The 20,716-nt window shown below is 40.8% G+C and overlaps 2 protein-coding genes across 3 annotated transcripts; both read left to right on the top strand.

Moving 5' to 3' along the window:
• Nucleotides 1-5,866: 5,866 nt before the first annotated feature.
• On the top strand, nucleotides 5,867-16,327 carry LOC115372998 (dipeptidyl peptidase 4-like). 2 transcript variants are annotated; one of them, XM_030071195.1, is made up of 26 exons: nucleotides 5,867-5,933; nucleotides 6,677-6,764; nucleotides 7,354-7,449; nucleotides 7,616-7,707; nucleotides 7,917-7,991; nucleotides 8,087-8,139; nucleotides 8,633-8,705; nucleotides 9,020-9,140; nucleotides 10,255-10,409; nucleotides 11,059-11,156; nucleotides 11,258-11,387; nucleotides 11,807-11,845; nucleotides 11,923-12,021; nucleotides 12,462-12,532; nucleotides 12,704-12,757; nucleotides 12,882-12,994; nucleotides 13,119-13,166; nucleotides 13,279-13,377; nucleotides 13,466-13,535; nucleotides 13,635-13,829; nucleotides 14,118-14,172; nucleotides 14,418-14,517; nucleotides 14,618-14,676; nucleotides 14,812-14,884; nucleotides 15,536-15,609; nucleotides 15,744-16,327. In XM_030071195.1, the coding sequence occupies exons 1-26, from the start codon at nucleotides 5,919-5,921 to the stop codon at nucleotides 15,843-15,845; spliced, it is 2,247 nt and encodes a 748-aa protein (XP_029927055.1). In that variant the 5' UTR covers nucleotides 5,867-5,918; the 3' UTR covers nucleotides 15,846-16,327. The 2 variants fall into 2 exon arrangements, with proteins under 2 accessions (XP_029927055.1, XP_029927063.1); XM_030071203.1 differs by lacking the exon at nucleotides 5,867-5,933 and adding an exon at nucleotides 6,332-6,583.
• Nucleotides 16,328-16,886: 559 nt separating this feature from the next.
• Nucleotides 16,887-19,472, top strand: LOC115373604 (glucagon-1-like). Its single transcript, XM_030072098.1, has 6 exons — nucleotides 16,887-16,963; nucleotides 17,129-17,235; nucleotides 17,770-17,925; nucleotides 18,454-18,570; nucleotides 19,117-19,260; nucleotides 19,416-19,472. The coding sequence occupies exons 2-6, from the start codon at nucleotides 17,132-17,134 to the stop codon at nucleotides 19,438-19,440; spliced, it is 546 nt and encodes a 181-aa protein (XP_029927958.1). The 5' UTR covers nucleotides 16,887-16,963; nucleotides 17,129-17,131; the 3' UTR covers nucleotides 19,441-19,472.
• The last annotated feature ends 1,244 nt before the right edge of the window (nucleotides 19,473-20,716 follow it).

Below are 20,716 nucleotides of genomic sequence, written 5' to 3'. Positions count from 1 at the left end.
AGCTGTTGACAAATGTCCCATGCTCTTCATCCCCTAAACGTCACATCTCAGCAATTTGCTGGACCTCTACCCGTAAAGCCTCATGTTTCCCATAATTTTATCCTGTCACTAAAGTGTTTCCCAGATGCATGTTCCCTTTATGGAGTCGTCTATAGGCGTGCAACTCGCATTCTCCATATTTCCGACAGTTTTTGAAGGTAGCATTAGTAGTAGAACACCCTGTACAAATAAAACTACCTAAAACCTGTCCCTTTCTTTGGAACATGCTTTACTTGCATCGCCCCGAGCAGAAAAAAGTCGCAGTACTGATGGAAGATAAGCCTGCTCATTGAATTAGAGACTGTAAGAAAGTGAGATAGCACAATGCATGTTTTGCACAGAGGACCGGCCCCTACATTTTGCAGTTTTTTTCCCTCTACCTTTGGCGCTATTCGTGCCTTGCCTGCAGAACTCCCAGTCACCACTAGATGGCGCTGTTGACACTGTGCGTGCAGGTTAACAAGGTTAAACAAGCTACACGCCCATACATGCACATGTTAGATAGATGGATGATACAGCCTACGGGGCACTATGCATACAACGGAAAAAGTGAAATAACAGGCCTATGTTAAGTTGTGTTCCAGCTAATTTTCTTTAGTTTCTGATGGTGGACAAAAGTGTATATGGCATCCCCCACATATAGAAATTAGCTATGTCAAACCATTAAAAATACACAGGAGAAGATAATAAAACAAAGTAAGTTTACGTCAAGTAATATACTTCAATACATGCACTGACAGACTAGGGGCTTTCAAATGATTGGCCTCTCTAAATGGTAGATGTTTGCATGAATTTGATGAATTTGAAATGTGTTTAAAAAAAAAAAAAAAAAAAATCATCATTCCAGCTCCCGTGTTAAATGCATGGTGTCAGAGATCACTTGCAGTACCTGCTTGGACCACCAGGGGGCTGCAGACCCCTGCTTTAGCCTGATTGTAGTTTTCTGTTCTGCTATTAAAGCACCAGATTCTTGCATTAAAAGTTTTAAAAGTTCAGTGAAGTGTCTAATTTAATATCACACTTTGTACCCCACTTCACTTGTCAGCTGTCAGCGTTTACTGACCCCGAAGAGAAAGAAGTGGGAAACTTTCCAGGTCTAAACCAGTCAAGTGTAAGAAGAAGCAATCAGATGCAGCATAAGTGGACCATGACACCAACAGCCTAAATAAACCTCAGAGGCAGTGGACTGGTGATTGAACTCTCCCCAAAACAATACATGAATGTTACATTGAATTGGAACTGTTTCTGCTGATGCTGTTAATTTAAAACCAAAATATTTCTAATATTTGAAGTTTCGAGTTAAAATTCAAATTTTATTTTCTCACACACACACAATCATATACAGTACCATGCGCGGTGAAGTGCCTTATGTAGTCGTTTCAGCTCAGTTAACACAGCAGTCAACAAAACATTAAGCATGTCCTATACCCCAAAAAGTGCAGAATTGTGCAAATAGTGCAAACTGATATGATAACCCTGAAGAAACCAAAAGGTGAACCAATAGAGTATTTAATGCCTATACAACATACAACATGCATATACAAGTATTAAGATGGGTATACTTTTACCGATTGATTGAATCATTCATTCATTTTACTGACTCATTTCATAAATTAAAACATAACATCCCAAGGTACACAGCTGTATAGGATAACATGGTGGCATCTCTGTGTTATGAACTTTCCAAATCCATTACATTACTTTCATATAGTCATTGTTTGATCCTCTGATAAGTGGAAAAAGCAGAACAAAGTCACTGTTACAGTCACAGTCACATTTCAAATGAAAGCAGAAGCACATTTATCAAGTGTGAACACAATCATATTATGTGCAATATAGTTATATGTATACTCCAACAACCACTCTACTACTAATGTTCATGTGAAGAGTTTATTGGTTAATGTGGGATAATCCTAAGATTCAGTCCAAGATAGTGCAGGTGATGATCAGTGTTTAATGCAGACTGGGTGTAGAGTGGGCTGATGGGATGCCAAGGGGGTGGAGAGGCGTTCAGGGTCGCTTACACCTCAACATGTCCTGGTGCTGTTTTGGGTCTAATTCAGTGAGATAGAAGATGCCTGCTTGGTAACCCCAGTGCCACACCCACACTATCTCACCCAGCCCTGCAACACAGAGGTCAGCAGGCTGGGGAAATTATGCTGACTGACACTCCTGCAAATTTATGATAAGGTTCATGTATGATTGCTCAAACTGGATTATGACACACGGGACTATTTCATCACATCTGTACTGGTGAATGTATTTACATGTGGTGGCAGTTTTTTGTATTTGACGTAAGAAAGCCACAGTGTAAACTGTTCCAGTCAATCAGTGAGATATCCGGGAAGGAATTTCTGCAATCAGCCTATCAGAGTAAAATGACGATAGCTGGAGCTCGCAGACATAGGTTGGTTAGAGCGTTGACTGTTTCAACACACAGCATCTGGTGCAGGATTGACTCAAATATCCAGGTTGACTGAGAGAAGAATTAAATTAAATTAAATCAAATCAAAGAAAAAACACACTTTAGAGAAATACCACCCCATAATAAGCAAGTTCAACACAATTGAGAGCTGTGTGCCAGATCTTGTAGAAAAGCCCCACAGAAGCCCCATCTTAAATGTAATATAGATATGAAATACATAATAAGCTTATACCTGTATTGTCTGGTTGAAGCTGAGTCCTTTATCCAATACATTTGTGTATGTTTTTTCTAGCAAAGGCTAGGATGTTCAATAGTCAGTAATATCCATCCAGTATTTCTGTAATCAAGTCATAGTGTCTTGATTTGTTGATGAGCAACAGGAATTCATTCTGCATTAAACCATCATGAGTCCTGCATTACTAAAACATCACTTAAGTGTTAAAAGTGTTACCAGTAAAGGTATTACTAGTAGCAGTAGTAATGCTGTCGTAGTAGGAAATTCTAACAGTGCTCGTTGTATCAGTATTATCTTTGCACAGAGATACAGTGCAAGATAAGGTGCTGCTGCAGAAACAGACAGCGGTAAAGCCCTGTCTCCACTCCACTGACCCGTTTCCAACACCAGTGATTCCCCTCACAGCTTTCTAAAACAACTGCTCAACTCCACAGCTATTCAGCTTCAAGCCAAGAATGCCATTATAGTTTTCTCACTTACACCATGTCTGCTGGAATCCAAACCCTGCCTCTCTGTTTAGCAGAGTGAATAAACACTGGGGGCTTCCCGTTGTAAAAGGGTTAGAAAGTGGTTATACTCACGGATTTTCAAGTGGTTGCCAATGCAAATACCACATATGTCTTATGTAGAAGAAAGGACGATCACCGCAGCACTACAGTGTGTTTCAATCTTTTTTATTAATCGATTCTTCCCTTAAAGAATCCCTTAAAGAGGAAGAATGGACAAGCATGAATATCATGCATCATCATGCACAGTGTTGTGAAATATCCACCAGAAGGTACAACAAATGTCATTTCCACTGAGCTTGTGTAACATTGAGTGCACCAGTGGCTCTCCTGGTGTGTACCATCTATCAAAATGTGTATCAAAGCTATGTCCTTGCTGCATCAGCCTGGGTTCAAATCTGACCCAGGCCCTTTGCTGTACGTCATTCCCCGCCTCTTTGGTTTCTCTCTGTTGTCAATATCAAATCCAGGAAATAAAACATTAAAAAAAAAAAAACCCACTTGTGCAACATTTTGAGTCAGTGTGGGTCCTGTCAGGAAATGGCTTGTCAGAGACACTGCACATGAAAAACACTGGCATTTATTCAAAATTGTCATTAGCTTTATCCTGCAAGTTAACATGAAGTAGTTTTGGTTTGTGCATGCAGTATTTTCTGGCTAGGCTTTTCATTAGCATAACATGTTTCATTATGAGCAAACGATGGCATCAATATTGAGCCATAATGTTAGGCAGACAGTTAATGCACCATAGCTTTTGCAAAATCCGTAAATTTTGCTCACAGGAGTACATCATATAACACGCACAGAATTTAAATGATCATTAAAGAACTGAATAGTCTATCTTCACTCCTTTTCATTCTCTTTTACAGCATAAATCTTTGCTTCCTTTCTCACTCTCTCCCCCTTATGCATATATACCCATTCATTCTCTCTCATTTATTCTCTCTCTCCCTCGCGCACACACATACACACACACACACACACCCACACACACACACACACACACACACACACACACACACCAACACTGTTTGTCCAATAAGGCAAAATGCGCTCAAAGTGACACCTATAAACGATTTTAGTCGCGTTTACTGTCAAGTTTACTGTAGGCAAATGGAGGCATCCATGAAGTGCTGCTCTTCAAACAAGCTGCACTACATTAGCGAAGAAACCCACTGACTATTTGTTTGCTGAGGATGTCCGGTCTGAAGGGAACAGGTGCAGATCATGATGTCTATTCCCCATAAAGGCAGTGCCATGTATTTGTTAAGCTTTTAACAGGCTTTTAACCTTTGATTTGACTGGTGAGCACTCACAGAATGTACCTGCAGTGGATCTTCCACACACTGCAGCAACATGGACTGAAATAGTCTTTTATCTTAATCTGGTTCATCTCCACAAAGGATAACTGGACTGATAGATAAAAAAAGACAAGAAAAAAAATCCCAAATATTTTTGCTTCATCGCCTTCCTGGAATTTGTGAATTTCCTGACTGTTTGACCCAACAGAATCCTATTTCTGACAAAACAAGGAAAAGGGGGGTAAAAAAAAACAACAAAAACACAGCAAAAAAATTATAGTAACTATCCCTTTAAATAAAAGCCAACATGTTTCAACCATGGTTAGAGTCAAGCTTCAGCTTTGAAGTTTTGAAGCAGTGTTTTTTTAGGCCCTCGTGAAAACCTAGCAGAGGTTTCACTGGTACAGTCACTATAATCATAAGATTTGACCACATTTTTTTTTCTTTTGCAGTACCTGGGTTGTCTTCCTGTTTTAACTTCCTCTCCTGGTTTCCAAGAACTACCAAAATCCCCCAGCTGCTGGTCTTCTTTCCTCAGAATTATATACCACTAAACCACTAAATATTCCCTGCTGAAATATCCTCGAGCAAGACATCATATCCCTGATCTTTGACCTCCCGGCAGGCAAAAAAGAGAGACAATTTCAAAGAGACAAAAGACAAACACAATTTCCTTTTCGGGATCATCATCAACACATACCACATTATTCTTATTAACTCATGAATTGTATTTCAGGCTCGATTGTCCAAATCAAACCCCTCTGCCTGTTTGCCTCGCATTCAGATCAACTCTCCTTTCACAAACTGTTTCTCTGACAGTGGGAACCAGACCCAATGACCACAGATATTAATGGGCCCATAATAAAATGTGATGTATGACATTTATGACAGTCAGTTTGTTAGCCTTTTCTCTTGGTGTACATTGAAGTGCTGAGGAATTAGTCATATGACACAAGTAAGGACATCTCAGTGGCCAGTCAGGACCACAACACATACAGTGTTGACCCTCTGGCATCATAATCCAATATATTTACAAAGACTGCAGTATGAATGCAATATGGGGAAATCATTCATCATTTTAAAATAAAAGGACTTATGAGGTCAGCATGCTCGTATGTCAATATTTTTCTGACCCAAATTAGAGAGAATATATACATATGAGGAGAAAGCAGTGAGAATACAGAGGTGTAATGTAATCAATAATACATCTAGTGTTTGTATGTAAGACAAGTTATGTGCAGGATATTTACTATTGTCCCAACCAGTAAAGCAACATTATGAATGATGTGGCCTGGAACACGTCATGTTTTGGCTGGGCTGCTGGATGGCATTTCCTCATCGTGTAAACTGTGGCTACACTCAATGCCTAAAATATCAAGGAGACTCACTCACAGCTTTCTTCAAGTACCCTCATGAGGCGCAGGCAGGTAAAAAAGAACAAAAAATAAAAAATAAAAAAAAAAGCCAAAAGGGGCTGCAACCCAAGATGTTCATAATATTTTGCATATGCAGTGTATTTCTAACATGTATTTCCCGTGTTTTAGATTATAACAGCAGCCTATTAATCATTTCTGGTGAACACTGCCAGATGAAAATAGGCTATTTATTATTCACTACCTTCGTCACTTATTTCCCCTTTTCCTATGTATTTATCATCGTTTGTCTGATTCTGACGCTCGGCCCGAACCTTTTTCCAGTCTACTTATATACATGTAAAGTTGGCTATTACTTTCAAAGAGAAGGCGGAAATTTGCTGTATTAACGAAATGAATGAGCTCTAAATGTTTTGAAGAGTGACTTTTTAAAGCTTGGGAACAGGCACACACGCAACTTCACACACTTCCTCAAAACATAGCCGCGCTAGAATACTGTCAAACTTGACGAACTTTACTCCGGGCGGACATTTATTGTCCCACCTTTGAAACAGAAGTTGAGATAATATTTAACAGATAAGCGACTTTAGTGAGTGTGCGTTTAACTTTATGGAGTGGTGTTTGAGTTGGGAGACCTGTCGATGTGGTTTTGTGAATTGAATTGAACTGAACGGGCTGGCTGTTCTTCACCTAAAGCAGCGATGGTCAGTGTTGACTTGTTTATGTCCACATATCGGATGCTATGTTGGATTTTGTTTTTTTCCTTTCTCACTTTTGGCTGATTCGCTTTTTGACAGGTTTCAATTGGCAAGGTGCTCCTTGGAGTCTTTGGGGTGGCAGTGGTCATCATTTTGATAGCGGTGCCCACGGCGATATATTTGAATGGTGAGTTTGTATGATTTAATAATGCACCTCTTGCCGTATGGGGGGAAAATGCATGCTTGTTCATATGGGCGCACCATGAAGCACATCCAAAACAAAGTAAATTACGCACGCGTCATTACGCATGGTCCAGTGGACAGCTGGTGTGAAATGGCACCATTTCAGCAAATTGATGAGGAATGTGAGGCAGTGCGATGGAGAATCAGCACATTTTCGTCTTAGAATTGGGAGCAAAGGTTTAGATGGAAAACACATAGGCTCTATATGCACTCCATTTAGACCAAGACAGCACAGAGGAAATGGAAAATCAGCTTCACTGCTGCAGTGTGTTACATAGCTTCATATCCAGGCACCACGTTAATTCCCACAATTGCCAAAAAAATACATCACTTAAACAAGCATGCACTGAGGCAAAAAGTAACCTTTTGTCCCTTATCAGCTTCAATCTGTACATGTCCACTCGCCTTCTTTTATGATCATGATCATTATGTATGTGTGTGAGATCATATCTATAACCCATCACCTTTGGTTCACTGGTGATTATGCCAAGATCTAACTTTGGCTTGTGTGTGTGTGTGCATGTATGTCTTAGAGGATGGGAGCAGTGAAAACAAGAGAACTTTCACCCTTGACGATGTCTTCAACAGTTCACTGAAGCCCACGTCCTACAACATGAGGTGGATCTCAGGTCAGAAATGTGTACAGTCAGTGTTTATTGTGGGTGTGGTGGTGGTTTTTGCAACAGTGTGGGTGTGAGGAATTGTCTTTCCCAATTGATTAGATTACCACAGTTGAAATCCAGCCCAGGAGAATAATTGTTCCACTCTATTCTGCTCTAACGTCTTCTCATATAGATCATGAGTATCTGCATAAAAAAGACGGCTCAGTCTTCCTTCATGATGCGAAAACTGGAGCCGCCTCAGAATTCTTGAGCAGCATGACATTTGTAAGTCAGCCTGTGTTTTGCTCATGTGCCCATTCCTCTGTGTGTGTGTGTTTCTTTGTATAAGTAACATGAACCACATGATATTGGCATGAAAGCTACACTCACACCGAGCACAAACAAATGCACTGTTGTCTGCGAGGTGCTGGGAGGGCACAGTTGAAGAGAGTTTCTGGATCCTTCACCACAGTTTGTCTGCTTTTTCATCACAGCAACAATTTGACGCCTATGATTACCAGTTGTCTGCCGACCGCCAATACGTTGCTTTCATAAGCAACTACACATCGGTATGCTGGACTTTTACTCACAGAGACACAGAATAAATCTCCCTTAAAGTTTCTGCATGATGATCTAACTTTCCTTTGTTTTTTTGTCCCGTCAGCTGTGGAGGCATTCGTTTACAGCTTCATATTCGCTTTGCTACCAGGCCAATGGGTATGAAATCAAATTACACACTTTATGCGCAACATTCATTTGCATTCATTCATTTCCACTTTATCGACAAGGTACAAGTTGCTGGAACAGGAGAACTGAATCCCCAACACTTCCAGGGTTAGGGATTCATTTTTCTCTGGGTACTTATGCCAAAAATGTGTATGTGCTCATGATAATAGAAGACAATCTGGGTAAAAATGCATCAAATTCAACAAATGCATGCACAAATATCACCGATACTTAATTCAAAATAGAAATAACACAAAAGTAAGGACGTTAAAATCCCAGTGGGATGAGATAATTCTGCTTCCTCAGACTGCATTGGAAACAAGTCGGATTATCTCATCCCACTGGCATGTTTTTGACGTGAAGTTGGGAGATGTTTTGGCAATGTAGAGCGTGGAGGAAAAGCTAGCTTCTGCGGCTAGAGATAAGGCACACTACAATCCCAGCAATCTCTGAATAAAACCCTTTCTTTCTCACATGGTCACAGGTCACTTCTGTCAACACCTGACATTCCACATGAAATCCAATACTTTGCCTGGGCTCCCGAGGGGAACAAACTGGTAAGTCCGGGCAGATACAAAGGCTTGATTTTATGCACAAACTAATTTTTAATGAATGATTGATGAGGTAATCAGACAACACCTTTCCCAAACACTTGTATACGTTGGACCAGAGTATAATGGACATTAATAAATCACTATGTGTTGTTGAGGGTTCAGAGCTGGAATGCCAAAGGGCAGTTTCGAGCGGCATTACAAAGGTCACACTTCAAAGATGTAAAAAATTGTATAACATTGCATGTTATACCATGCATGATCAGCCCACTTTAGGTCACTTCACTCAGTGTCAACATTAATCATACCTTTCTTTACAGGCATTTGTTTTGAAAAATAATGTGTATGTGAAGACCAGCCCTACCTCGCCAGCACAGCAAGTCACTTTCAACGGGAAAGAGAACCAAATTTACAATGGCATCCCAGACTGGGTGTATGAGGGTAAGTGATACATGCCACACAGCATTCATTTACACAACAAACGTTAGTACAGGGGGAATGGATTATTCAAAACAAGAGTGGTGTGACTCATATTTCTCTTGGAAAACTTAAACTCTTCAGGAGCCAAACACCTAGAAGAGTGCAGACAGTAGAGTGCAGCTCTCCATCAGGCATACCTCCCCCTCTCAGGTGCTCAAAGGTTTTGAATCACCACAACTACAGAGGTCCTTGATCATACATGTGCACAAAAAGCATGTGAGATGAGCTGCAGACAGAAATATGGAGAGACACACACGACCAAACGCATGATCCCCTCCAGATGATAGCACATTATCTGCTGCCTGGTGAAAAATTTTAAAAAGGTCCAAAATGCAGATTTCTATGAACAAAGACAAAAGGCAGCCATGTACAGGGGGGCCCTCGTTAATCGTGGGAGTTACGTTCTAAAAAAATAACCCGCAATAGGCGAAATCCGCGAAGTAGTCAGCTTTATTTTTTTTACAATTATAGATGTTTTAAGGCTGTAAAACCCCTCACTACACACTTTAGGCAAGCTGAACGCATTCTGTACTGTACAGGAGACACGGCACAGAGGAGATTGACAGTGGTCTACAGTCCCTTAGCCAATCAGGACGCAGAACACAATGCGCTGTTAAAAAAAAAAAAAAGCATGCAAAATTGCACAAAAAAAAAAAAAAAAAAAATCCGCGAAACTGCGAGGCCGCAAAAGGTGAACGAGGGAGGGATAGCTGTATTTAGCTTTTTGGGGGGTGTTCCGGTGGAGCTTTTGAAAAGGTTTCGAAGCAAAACAAGGTGGAGAGTTTCTTCAAGGCATAAAGCAGCATGTCATTTTTCAGCTGAAGTAGAAAATACGAAAATCAACCAACATGGAGTTATACGGTTTTCACACCACAGCACTGTATGTGCGAAGGAAGGCTATACACCTTCTAGTCTCAGCAGTACATGTATTTTTTAACATGCATGATCCAGTGGGAATAAAACCATAACCCTGACTCGGCTAGTGCCATGATCGACCCAGCTGTGAGCCATGCAGGGGCACAGGTAGATGCAAAGTCATGAATCCTAATGCGTCTTCGCACCCTCCATCTTTCAGAGGAGATGTTCTCATCAAACCAGGGTTTGTGGTGGTCGCCTGGGGGGAAGCACGTGGCCTATGGCGAGTTCAACGATACCGAGGTCCACACCATCGAGTACTCCTGGTACGGCGAGGGACAGTACCCACACACCGTTATCATTCCGTATCCTAAGGTGGGTCTTGAATGCAGAGACAGTTTAGGTGCAATCTGCAGCAGACATAGCACCTTAAAGAAACAGTTCACCCAAATGTAAGAAAACAAGATATTTGCTCCAAATGCAATCTCTCCATCTGTTGCCTGTGTGTTTTGGTGAGGCCTCTTTGGTGAGGAGTTAGGCAAAACTGTATCTATCCCTGCTAAAGGAGTACAAATCTGGGGTGGACAAACACTTTGTAGGTGTTCTTCGTCAGGAAATAATACCTGAGGATTTTCTCAGGAATCTGAGTCTTTGTCTTTGGAAAGAGCTGTTGCTGTACAATTTTTTTCACATGAGCTCCACATACTAATACCTGTCCAGCCTCACTGTATTGGGGTGAAGGGAGGCAGAGTGGGAATTTCACCAAATCAGGCAGAAAATATGGATGGATAGACTACACTAGGGGGAAGTGGGAATTTTGTTGGCTTGTTTGTTGTTTTTGTTTTGTATTTTGTATGAACTGTTCCTTTAAGTAGCTTGCAGTGGGATATTATTGCACTGAATGAACTGTGGACTATGGGTTGAGGTCTGGGTGCTCAGGCTGATTATGTCACCATTCATTCGGATGTCTTTTGCATAATAAAGCGATTCATTTGAGCGTATGTTATGTTGCTTTGCTGTACAGGCAGGTTCTCCCAACCCTGTTGTGAAACTGTTTGTCGTGGACACCGCCAACACAACAAAGATTACTCAAGTTGTTGTTCCAGCCTCATTCGGCTCCGGGTAATGCGACAAAGTATATACTGTTCAAATTGTCGGTAGAAATGAAAGGTTTCGTCCCAGCTTCACGTGTGTGTGTGTGTGTGTGTGTCTCTCTTCCTCAGTGACCACTATCTGGTCTCGGTTACCTGGGTGACAGATGAGGTTTTGGCTGTCCAGTGGTTGAAGAGAAAGCAAAACCACCTCATCATCCAGCTCTACAGGTTCGATGGAAATAACTGGAACACTGAAGAGGTACAATATATGATCATATCTATCTGTCCATCTATCTGTCTGTCTGTGTGCATTGAGGATAGTTGACTTTTTACACTGGCGGCCCCTAGTGGCAGCATTGAGAAACTGCAAGTTTGAATATCATGCAGTGTGACTTCAGCAAACTGTACACAGCATGCAGGCTTGTGATCACTTTGCAACAGAGGAAACTGGAGACTTTTGTTTAGGAGATAGCTTGGATTTTTCACTGAAATCTCAGACATGCAGACATGAGAATATCTCAATAGAAACTGCAGGGTTTCAGTAATGGGAGACAGGACACTCCTCTCTATTGCAGCCTCGCTTTGTCACTTTAGCTGATAGACAGGTATATTTTCATATAAAACTCTTGCCTGGTGCAGCTGTGACTTCATATGAATGTGTTTCTTTTTTTTTCCCAGAAACTGGAGCTGATGAGTTCCACTGGCTGGCTTGGACGGGTAAGTCCAGTATACGGTAAAGTACAAGCTGATCACACTAATGGCACAAGCTGCGCTAATAAACATGTACTTTCTAGTTTTCACCACCAGATCCAGTTTTTGCCACAGACAAGAACAGTTATTACCTGGTGGCGAGTGACACCAATGGATATAAACACCTTCATCATGTGGTTGGGGTACGTTTACTGTTAAATATCCTCTTATACACCTCAGTGGCTACATTTAAATTTATTGTATTGTATATTTTGGCTTTTTTTATTATTTTATTTTGTCTTTATTAAACCAAGCAGTTCAACTAACTGAGATTAATAACCTCAAGAGGGACCAGCTAGGCCAAGACAGCATCATCAAGCCAAGCTTAAAAGTGTGAAGGCCAAGAAGTAGTTGAAGCAAGATAAAATTGATAATTTTATGTAATAATTAATTGATTTACATATTGTATCTGATAGCTCAATATAACCAAACCAGCAGATTCAGAGTTCAAACATGTTTAGACCCCATATCTAAACGTAACAACAGCTCTTTGTTGAGTCGACCATTAAGATTTTTTTTATGCTGTAACATTTTACAGCATAAAAAAAGACAGACACACACTCAGTTCTGATTTGTCGTGCAGGGCAAGGCCACGCCACTCACCAGCGGCGCATGGGAAGTCATCGAAATTGTGAAAGTAACTGCAGATGCCGTGTAAGTTCGATTCATCATCTATAACATAATGTCAGACATTAAATACATAAACACCTAAAGCTCATGCATAAAGTCACATACTAACACACATGCCTGCTTCAGTAATATCCTTTGACCTGAATTTGCTACAGTAAGAGGTTTTACACTCATTCATAGCACTTTATTCCACAGATATTATTTAAGTAACGAACACAACAGCAAACCGGGAGGAAACAACGTTTACAAGTAAGGTCTCCATTTGGATTTTGTGCAATTTTAGCTGAATTTGAGGCATAATTTCACTTTTAAAGAGTGACCTTGGATTTGCACTATGTGTGTTTTTGTGTGTGTGTGTGTGTGTGTGTGTCAGGTGGACCAGCCAAGGACACAAATGTCTAACTTGTAACTTTAAGGAGGAGGCCTGTCAATACAACTCAGCCTACTTTAGCCACAACGCTTCTTTCTACCGCATGGAATGCCAAGGTCAGTCGATGGATTCTCCCTTCTTTCTTTCTTGTTTTTCTCATTCTGCCTCTGGCTCACTTGCTGGCTGCCAGGCCATTGCACATATGCTACACTCACTCACTAATGTTGTTTTCACCAAAAGGTCCCGATATTCCCTACTATGTTCTCATGGATAACAAGGAAGAGAAAGGTGAGGTGTAAACTAGAGTTAAAAGTACAAATCGAATTGAATCAAAACATGGGATCATGTGGGAAAGGCTATTTTTTATAGTGACAAGCCCTCTCAATTTTCATATCTCTAGAGCTCAGAGTTCTGCAAAATAATAGTCAGTTTCAGGACTTGATATCTGACATCCAGATGCCCACCGTGAGCCGTGACAAAATCAAAATCGGAGAATTCGGTAAGCAAATTCAACGATCCACTCATTTAACGTAAATCTTATTAATTGTAAGTATTATTGATATCTTTCTTTGGACATTTTTTGACAGATCTGTGGTACCAGATGACCTTTCCCCCAGGCTTTGATAAATCCAAGAAGTATCCCTTGCTAATAGATGTGTAAGATTGTTTCGCTCTCATACAAAGGCATTCCAGATGATTTAGGTTTAAAAAAAAAAAAAAAAGGCTCATAAAACTGCTGTTCTCCCAACTTTCTAGTTATGCCGGCCCCGCCAGCCAGAAAGTAACCTACCGCCACAGTGTGAGCTGGTCCACCTACCTGGCCAGCACTGAGAAAGTTATCGTTGCCAGCTTTGACGGAAGAGGAAGCGGTTACCAAGGCGATAAGATAATGCATCAACTCTACCAACGTCTGGGAACCTATGAGGTGGAGGATCAGATAACAGCAGCCCGGTAAGGAATGGAAGACGCAGTTTAGGCTATTTCCCAATCAGGCAAACAGCTTCCCCCTTTGTGTTTCCCAAGGTGGGCCTGCGTGTTACTTTTAGAGCAGAGCTTGGTTTAATCACTCACAGGCAGATATGGAACATCATGAGCTTTAAATGCTGATGACGCGTTTATTATAGGTCAGAGAGAGGCTTAGTCACTGCTGGACAGTAAAGATAACAAAGCCATTTCAGGTCCAGTTTAAGTCCTTGTAATCTGCTGTCATCTAAAATAATGGTGTTTATTGCGTTGCAGAAAATTCACCGAAATGGGCTTCATTGATAAAGACAGAATTGCAATTTGGGGTTGGGTAAGTTTTACGATTTATGATTTAAAATCAAACAAATCCGACTGGTATACTTGCAGCATTTATTTGCAAATATGCAGTGCAAATGTTTTATTCTTTAGTTGTATTAAAATTGGCCGAAATGCCCCAACGATCAGATCCAGGGCTAAAAAAAAAAAAAAAAAGAGTTTCTAATCCTGCTGTTATGATGTTTGAACAGAAGATAAGGCAGTAATAAACATAAGCTGACACACTGTTTGCTTTCTCAGTCCTACGGTGGCTACGTCACATCCATGGCTCTGGGAGCTGGAACTGGAGTTTTCAAATGTGGAATGGCAGTCGCTCCTGTCTCAAAGTGGGAATATTATGGTATGCTTATTTTTTTTGTTTTCTTTTACTGTTTTCAGTGCAAATATGGCCAAATCCGGCACAATCATTATTAATAAGAGGATTTCCATTTCCTTTGCAGACGCCATCTACACAGAGCGCTACATGAATCAACCTTTCGAAAATTTAGTTAACTATAATGTAAGTTTGCCACACGGTGATGTGATGATAAGCACAATCCCTGCCTCATCTCTGACTCTGATCAGTTATTGCTGTATGTTGCTGCCTGTGGTCATTTCTCTGCACACTTAACACACTTTGACTCACGCTGTGCAGAACTCAACAGTGACGGCCAGGGCGAAAAACTTCCATTCAGTGCAGTACCTTCTGATTCACGGCACAGCTGATGGTGAGTCACATGGTGTCACTGAGTTGGCTATTAACACCAAAACACTTCAGCAGATCATTTTTTACCTTATTTGTGCATTTCTGTGACACTCTGGTCCTCTTGTCTGTGGCCTCTCCTAAAACTGTGTTATTCAGCTTCTCACAAGGTTAAAGAAATCAATGAAATAAGCATTTACACAATTTTCAGCCAGAGGAATGAAAATGATCTTTCAGCAAAGTAGTTTGCCTCTTTTGAATGTGCCCAAGCATTGATGAAACTTATTTTTTTTTATAAATGCAGTTTTTCTTTCAGCCTGTCTTTAGCTGATGTAGCAGTGGCATTGGTGAAAATAAACATCAATGCTAAATAAGCTTTGATCTTTGGCAAATAGCTGGAAGTGAAATCTGCATGACTATGCATGTTAAGCCACTGAAAGTTTAATTCCAATTCCCAGCATGTGGATAAATGGTTGTTTTTTAAAATTCTTTGTTAAAGCGAAATTAAAAATGCACAATCATGGCTATTCTACGGTTAAAAAATAACTGCAGTATATGTGCAGTTAAGTAGTCAGAAAATCCCGCCTGCAGAGTTTTGACGGACATGGAGGGATGCCTGAAAAATAAAATGTCTAGTGTCTAATTTATTTATTTCTTGCTTGTTTGTTTGTTTCAGACAATGTTCATTTCCAGCAGGCAGCCCAGATCTCCAAAGCCCTGGTAGATGAACAAGTCGACTTTGAGGCGATGGTGAGTGTAAATCACTGGAAACTCTGTTTCTGAGGGAAAAAGCCACAAGACAGATAAAATATTAGTGAACCATATTACATGTAATTAGTACATAACTTTGTAATAAACTTAATATGTTCTGTGTCTTTTTTCAGTGGTACACAGACAAGAATCACGGTCTTCAGGGCTCAGCCTACCAACACGTTTACACCCACATGACTCACTTCCTGAAAAGATGCTTTGAATTAAATCCATAGGATCATACACGTGTGTGTTTGCAATACTAAATACAAAATGAGAAATCATTCCTAATGACTGTAATTGTAAATGATTTGCAGTGTTCAAAATGTCAAGATAAAGTCTTGTTTTTCCTTCTGGTATAAATGAAGTAATTTATGAGCTACAAAGTGGTCCATGTTGTGAGAGCTCCACTCTGTGATATAGTTTACATATTTCTGAAATTGACTTTTCACTTTGGTAGAGCATTTTGATTTTATGGTGCACATATGTAAAAATTAAAGGATTCAGCAAGGTCGGCTGCTCAGGAAATCTTTAGTCACACAGATGTGCATGCTGAAGAGTGAAAATGCTCTGCCGAGAGTGAACCTGTATTTAAGAAAACTGTGAGCAACTCAGACATAGTTTTTTAAATTTAGACTCATACAATAATTTATTCAGCTTTACTATATTATGAATGTTTTGTTGCAATAATTGTTTTGTAAAAGAATGCAGAATTAAATGATGACACCTTTTTGCTTGTAGTATTGTTTTTTCTCTTTTTTTTTTTTAATGGAACCATTGGGCCTTTGCACAAGAATCTCACAAACTGCATGAACTTTCATCTTCATAGAGCATCAGTTTTTATTGACCAAAGGCCAGCGTAAAACAGAGATAACCACCGCTGATGCAAAGACAGTCAATGTTCCCTGTCACTGAGACTTGATCAGTTCGCAAATACTGACTCACCCTCCGAATATGACAGCTCAGATATCACGTCCCGTCAAGATGACACAGTAGCACACCCGGCATTCTTTGGACGTATTGACAGGATGAGCTGTTGTTTGATCTCAACACCTAAGTGACAGCTGGCATCACGCATGAATAGCATACTTCCTCTCTGGACAAATGCTCGTTTGTTGATCTGGCCGATGCGTCGAGGCCTGTGTCTAATGGGTTGAGAGTAACAAGTGGGGGGTTAGCGGAGTGGTAAAGTAGGGCCACCTGAGCGGATTCATCCTCATCCACCTCCTCTCGTATATAAGACCCAAGAGCAGGGCAGGACAGGTAGATACAGATACCAGGAGCCAAGCAGAGGAACTAACAGCTCCCACACAGCGTCAGCCTTTCTCATCTGCATAGAAACCAACAGGACAAGGTGAGTTGTTCATTGTCAAAACGGGCAAACCACTTGCCTGAAACACTGAACCTTTTACTGAGCTTGAAAATATTCAGCTATTTGAGCCCAATAGCTTTTTTGGAATCAATTTCATGGTGTGTGTGTGTGTGTGTGTGTGTGTGTTTTTGATGCTCTGTGGTGAAGATTATGACCATGAAAAGCGTCCGTTCCCTGGCTGGTATCCTTCTGGTCCTCTGTTTCGTCCAGAGCAGCTTGCAGGTTCCTCTGCTCGGATCCGATGACAACTCAAGGTATAACTTAAAGGCTACACATTAAACACTATGTATTATCATAAATACAGTGCCATGATTACCTTTTGTCTTAAGGGATGACTTTGAGTTTATATACACCAAATGAATCACTCAGAAATAGGGGCTGTCTCCACCTTAACAAGTCATTCAGTCTCAGCTCAGTGTTAAAATCTTGTTTTTCTTAACACAAATTAAAAACTCTGCCAGTGGGATGAGATAATGCCACTTGTTTCCAATGCAGTGTCACTTGTTCATGAATTTTTTTCCAGGGAAGAAGTATAGAAACAAGGCAGAATAAGGCAGATCGGCCCACTAGGAGCCTTTTAGTTTTGGAAACACTTAGGATTATCTCATTTATCGCACTGGCACATATTTTACCTTGTTTGAAGAAAAACAAGAATTTAACACTGGATATGAAACTAAATGAGTTCAGATGGAGATTATTTGGGGTGTCCGGCATTGATTCAAAGCAAATGTAGTCAAAAGTGTGATTTTCAACAAAAGGTACAAGGAATTGTTTTCTTCTTCGTGCAGTTTAGAGGCAGAAGACACGGCAGCCGATGACCCGAGGGAGCTGTCAGACATGAAGAGGCATTCAGAGGGAACCTTCTCCAACGACTACAGCAAATACTTGGAGGACAGGAGAGCACAGGACTTTGTTCGGTGGCTGATGAACAACAAGCGGAGTGGGTTAGTGTCTGTCTGAGTCACACACAATGATATATTCAAGTATAGTGGAAGCTGTGTATTTTGCTGTGACTTTTAGATAGGATTGTATTAATTTGCTGATTTTCTTGAAGCAGAAAGCTTTAAGTCACAACTCTGCCAGTCCCATATATATTCTGCAAGGCCAAATGTTCCTCATATTCACAAAACTTTCCTTTTTAATTGTGGTGGAGATCTCAAAGATGCCAGACATGTCCTGCTGAATTACAGCACAATGTGTATAAAATGATGCAAAACACATGCAGATATTTTCTATTTGATGTAATGCCACAGTCACCCAAGGTGCCAAAACAATGGCACCTTGGGTTTGAATATTTCACTCAATATAAGTGTAATGTAGCTTCAGTGAAGTGTTCCAACCAGCACATACAAAATACAGATGTGACTAAACTGACCTATGGCCCTTTTACTCTTGTTAAGGCAGTAAAATAATGGCAGTATGGAAAACTTGTTGATATTACAGATGAGAACAAATACTCTATTTCTCTTCAGTGCTGCTGCTAAGCGCCATGCAGATGGGACCTTCACCAGCGACGTGAGCTCCTACCTCCAGGACCAGGCGGTCAAGGACTTTGTCGCCAGGCTGAAGTCTGGACAAACCCGAAGAGAGTAGGCTCCTCCCGCCTCCCCTCTTCACACAGCATCAAAAACGTGACGCCCTCCCGGTGTCTGATGCCAAGACGGAGAGAGAACAGAAATCTTGAGTCAGAGAGAGAGAGAGATGCTAATCAACTGCTTGCATAACCATCCCTTGTGCAACTTCACCTCTTCCCTTCTTTTCTTTTTTCTCAACGCTTGTGCTGTTGTTCCAAGTGGTCGTGCCAAATAAATCACCTGAACCTTTTGCACTGCGTTGATTGATATGTGCCTTCACTGAAAATGTGTCTTGATTCAGTGGTGACATGATTGAGAAATTATTGCCAGTGCCGATGATTTCCACATAAAAACACGCTACCAAACAATGAACCAGTGTTGAAATGACCACACCAACACATTTTCCTCAGTTAAATAAGACAGTGGTGAAGTAATGCTTAATGTCTGACGGACACTTACAGATATAACACAGATCAAATTGCAAATGGCCAGCTTCAGCATTATGGAGTTACTGACCCTTAATGAGCAGTGTTTATCCTGTGTGCCTGTTTACATATCCAGATCTGAAATGGACAGACAGGGTGAGGCTCTCAGCAGGAGGCATGTAGATGGGACCTTCACCAGTGATGTGAACAAGGTCTTGGACTCCATGGCCGCCAAGGAATATTTACTCTGGGTCATGAACTCCAAGGCCTCAGGGGAAAGGTAATTCCTCCGCAACAAACAGCAGATCACACGTCTTCCTGCTTGCCTAACCAACACATCAGCTGATTTGATGTACGCCCAGAAATGCCACGTCTCCTTTGTAAATTGTAACATTTCTGCGTCACAGTATGATCGTCTTTTTCTCTCTTTTACAGTAAGAAAAGGCAAGAGGAGCAGTGAGAGTTTCTTCCTGGAATCCACTTGTGTGCTGCACAACTCAATGGAATAGAAAGCCATATTGCTTTGCATGTTGTAATGTCATCCATGTTTAAAACTGGAAATCTTTTTTACTACACTGTGCGATACAAAGATGCAAAAACTATTCTTCCATAAATTAATGGTGCACCAGAGAAGTTCTGAAATTGAGAAAATATTTTTTTTTCTACAAATTTAAATTATTTTCTATATTTTTAATGTGAAAACAAGAACACAACTTTTAAAAACTCAGGTAGGCCTATGCAAAAATCCAGTGGTGGAATCAGTTTTCATTGCATATTGATAACCCGCTCTGCAAAATAAAGTTTTTCATTGTGTTTTTGTTGTTTCAGTCTCATTTAAAATGGTAATGGACACCTTTATTTATACTGTAGGCTATGCAAGTATGGGACTCTACACTCACTGAGCTAAACAAACCTCTGTCAAATTATTTGGCTTCATGGAGATGGTTTCAGCCAAAGACATCATGCCATACCAGTCATTTCCATCCATATTCAAATTTGTCTTTATTAAGACTGTTTAATAATTATAGCCAAAATGAAAATAAAAGGTTGTGGACAGAGAGAAAAAAGCAAGAGAAGCAAAAGGAGGAAACAAAATCAACAAAATCAAGGAAATAGAAAACCTTGCTGTCCTGCCCGGCACCACCAGCCTTAGACCCTCAGCGCATGCAAGGAAAAACTCTCCAAAAAAGGACTTGTTTGTCATGGAAGAAACCTTGGATGGGCCAAGTCAGAGAGGGATCCCTCACCAGGACGGCTGGGCACGCACTAGTTGTGGAGACTAACAAAAAGGTGAAAAGACAGAAGGAAAGGGAGCGAAAGAGCAAGAAGACGTCCTCATTCCCGATGGTGGTCCTGGTCTCGACAATGCATCTCCTCCCCCATGGCAAGGCACTGGATGGTTTTTTGACTTCATAAAAAAAAGATACCCTGGAAAGAGAAAAAACAAAACAAACAAAGACGCAGACAAACACAGACAGACAAAGACACAACACATAGGGTCTCAATGATGCTCTTCCCCTGGCCGCAGTCATTCCTCGTCTGGTCCCAGATCTTCACAAAGAGAAAAAGAACATTTGACTGACTCAGTGTGGTCATGATAGAAAGAGAGAGAGCGAGAAAGACAGATGCACACATGCACAGAAAAAGAGAGACAGGGAAAAAAGACAGAAAGATGTACTTGCGGCGACCACATCGCTGATGCTGCAGCAGGATGCATCCTCATATTCTGCCACCGA

Source organism: Myripristis murdjan, chromosome 2 (genome assembly GCF_902150065.1).
Source record: "Myripristis murdjan chromosome 2, fMyrMur1.1, whole genome shotgun sequence".
NCBI lineage: Eukaryota > Metazoa > Chordata > Actinopteri > Holocentriformes > Holocentridae > Myripristis > Myripristis murdjan.
Note: the sequence above shows the minus strand (reverse complement) of the source record. Positions and strands in the feature narration are given on the sequence as shown.

Coding starts and splice junctions, on each gene's coding strand:
- LOC115372998 (XM_030071195.1), top strand. Junction 12,022..12,461: donor ACCTTCATCATGTGGTTGGG/GTACGTTTACTG, acceptor TTTGTCGTGCAG/GGCAAGGCCACGCCACTCAC. Junction 15,610..15,743: donor AAGTCGACTTTGAGGCGATG/GTGAGTGTAAAT, acceptor GTCTTTTTTCAG/TGGTACACAGACAAGAATCA.
- LOC115373604 (XM_030072098.1), top strand. CDS start 17,132: ATGACCATGAAAAGCGTCCGTTCCCTGGCTGGTATCCTTCTGGTCCTC. Junction 17,926..18,453: donor ATGAACAACAAGCGGAGTGG/GTTAGTGTCTGT, acceptor ATTTCTCTTCAG/TGCTGCTGCTAAGCGCCATG. Junction 18,571..19,116: donor TCTGGACAAACCCGAAGAGA/GTAGGCTCCTCC, acceptor TTACATATCCAG/ATCTGAAATGGACAGACAGG.